The 2,638-nt window shown below is 56.6% G+C and overlaps 1 protein-coding gene across 1 annotated transcript in view; it reads left to right on the top strand.

The window, feature by feature from the left end:
* DUSP9 (dual specificity phosphatase 9) overlaps positions 1 to 2,638 on the top strand; it is a 49,175-nt gene that overhangs the window by 41,924 nt on the left and 4,613 nt on the right. Inside the window, exon 2 of the mRNA XM_005886170.1 lies at positions 565 to 642. Within this exon, the coding sequence (XP_005886232.1) occupies positions 565 to 642 (78 nt within the window). The remainder of the gene's footprint in view (positions 1 to 564; positions 643 to 2,638) is intronic.

The following is a 2,638-nucleotide window of genomic DNA, read 5'->3' as shown; positions in this document are numbered from 1 at the left end:
ACAGGGGGGCGGGGGGGCGGGGGGGATGTGCCTGGAGCCCAGCTTCCTCTCCCTTCACCATCGCAGAAGCTGCCTCCCTCCTCCTCATCTTCCCAGCCAGGCTCCCGCCACCTCCTCCAGGAGGCCCTCTGCACAAGCATGCCTGGGCATCTCAGGACCTCCTGCCTCCTTGGGGGTCAGCGACCTTCTCTCCAACCACATAACAGTGTAGGTGGGGGCATGTGTCTCTCTTCCTTCCTGTCAGATGCCCCCCCACACACACACTGCCTACAACACAGCCAAACCAGGCACCCTAGGCTGGCACATGGCAGAACCTCTTGGTGCCTTCAGCCCCTGGACACCCTGGGGTTCCACCCACAGGTGCATCAGGCCTGGATGGAGCCCCCAGGCTTGGGGCCCTTGACCAGGTGGCAGCCTATCTCTGCCTCTGGGAGCGAGGATGGAGGGATAGGAGACCCTAGAAGACAGATTTCCTGCCTAAGAGGATGTGGACAGAGGGACTGGGCCCTGCTCTGACCCCCACCGCCAACCCAGCTTCCAAACTTCGGTTCTTGGGCATTGCAGCCTCAGAGAACTGAGGTCCGGAGCACAGAGGAGGAAGACCACAAGCTGGCCCAGTGGATGGACAAAGGCTACCTGGGGGTGAGGGGTGAAGAAAGAGCAGAATGTGGACAGGATGCAGAGGAGGGAGGCCTGGGCTGAGGGAAGGGGGACACAACCCAGCTGCCTGAGGCCCCTGGATGCTGGTGGTGGGACTCAATCCAGAGCCTTGGACATGGTGGGCTATGGCCAGAGATTAGACCCAGGCTGGCGACCCACTGGGCCAGGGAGGGAGGAAGGGGAGAGGGGTGACTAGAGGCCCCTTTGAGGCAGCCCGGCTCTTCCCAGCGTTACTTCCTGAGTTTTCTCATCTTACTTTGGTCTGAGAGGAGTCCAGTAGCTGCCCTAAACTTGACCAACCTAAATGTTGGCCTTCCAGTGGCTTGAACCCTCCACTCCACATGGCCTGTGGCGCCCGTCCTATGCACAGAGCTCTGCCTTTTTAAAAAAAATATTTTTTTTATTAATTTCAGAGTGAAAGGGAGAGGGAGAGAGAGATAGAAACATCAATGATGACAGAATCATGGATCAGCTGCCTCCCGCACGCCCCCCACTGGGGATCAAGCCTGCAACCCCGGCATGTGCCCTGACTGGGAATCGAACTGTGACCTCTTGGTTCATAGGTTGATGCTCAACCACTGAGCCACACTGGCCAGGCTAGCTTGGCCTTCTTTTACTTAGTTCCTTAGGGTCGATTCCCAAACGTGGCCAGAGAGTATGAATTTCCTTCTAGCTCTGGATGCATATTACCAAATTAATTTCCAAAAGGGCCAACAGAGAATCCTCCAGAAGCAGCAACAGAGCAGCAGGCCGGTTTCACAGCACCCTTGCCAGCACTGGGTGTTCTCATTTTGAGAACATTTTACTAATGTAATAAGTGGGAAGTGTTACCTTGTTTTCTGTTGTTACCTTGGTTTTTTCATTTGGTTTCCTTCCGTGCCTGAGGTTGAACCTTCCCCGGAGCCTCTTGTACCCAGTTGGGTTCCCTCCTTCCTGCAGTCTTTTCTGGTGGCTCGTTTCCCTTTTATCTCTCGGAGTCTTAACCTTTTGATCAATTTGTATGAGCTTTATCTTTGTTGTACATTTCCCCTCAACTCAGCTATTTCCTTCAGACGGGTTTTAAGCAGAGAAGGGACATAGAATCAGACTTTTCAGAAACCTTCCCCACCTCGTTTCATTGTCTCAGTACTTATCACACGTGGTATTATCGTGCTTGGTCCCCTATTACCTACAGACCTGTCCCCCTAGCCTGGGAGCTCTGTGCAAGCAGAGACCCCGTGTGTCCGCCTGGTCATCATCCTGTGTGCACGGAAGGAATGGAGGCCAGTGGCCTTTGCTGAACGAATGTTCTAGTACAGGGCAGGCAGAGGGTAGCTGAGATAAAAAGACCTGGAGGCAGGGACAGAGCTTTGCAAGCTGTGACGGTGACCCGGTCAAGAGCTGGCAAGCGCAAACCCTTGGCCAGAGCCAGGCAGAGAGGAGAGTACAGATGTGAGACTTAAGTAGAAATTACTCACTCTTGACTAGGCGGGAGGCAGAGGGAGAGGCTGGGTGACTCCCAGAATCGGTAACATGATAAGACCAGAGCGCTACAGTTGGGAGCTGGGAGCTGGGAGCTCCTGGGTGCCTTTGGCCAGGCCTATGTGAAGGAATGAGGGTGCCCAGAGGCTGGCTGCCCTCTGCCTACCGGGCCCTCCACCCAGCCTTGGGCAGGGTTCTGGGCCAGGAAGCAGCAATGGGTTTCTGGTCCCTGTTTCCTCCCCCCCATGATTTCAGTGACACCCCACGGTAGCCCAAGTGGTGGCTCTGGTGAGCCCACTATATAGATGGGGCCACTGAAGTCCAGTCAGGGGACATGATGGTCCAGGGTCGCCAAGTGAGTAGGCAACCTCTGGGGCAGGGGCACTGGGCTCTTGTCCCCACCCCTCCCCCTGCCTCCAGGGGGCCTGACTGGCGCCGGCCAGGGGAGCTGTGGCTGGCCCCCTGCAGGGCCCCTGACCTGCCCTTGGCCTCTGCCCTGGCCCAGCCCCGCTGGGGT

This window comes from Myotis brandtii, unplaced genomic scaffold, assembly GCF_000412655.1.
Source record: "Myotis brandtii unplaced genomic scaffold, ASM41265v1 scaffold959, whole genome shotgun sequence".
NCBI lineage: Eukaryota > Metazoa > Chordata > Mammalia > Chiroptera > Vespertilionidae > Myotis > Myotis brandtii.
Note: the sequence above shows the minus strand (reverse complement) of the source record. Positions and strands in the feature narration are given on the sequence as shown.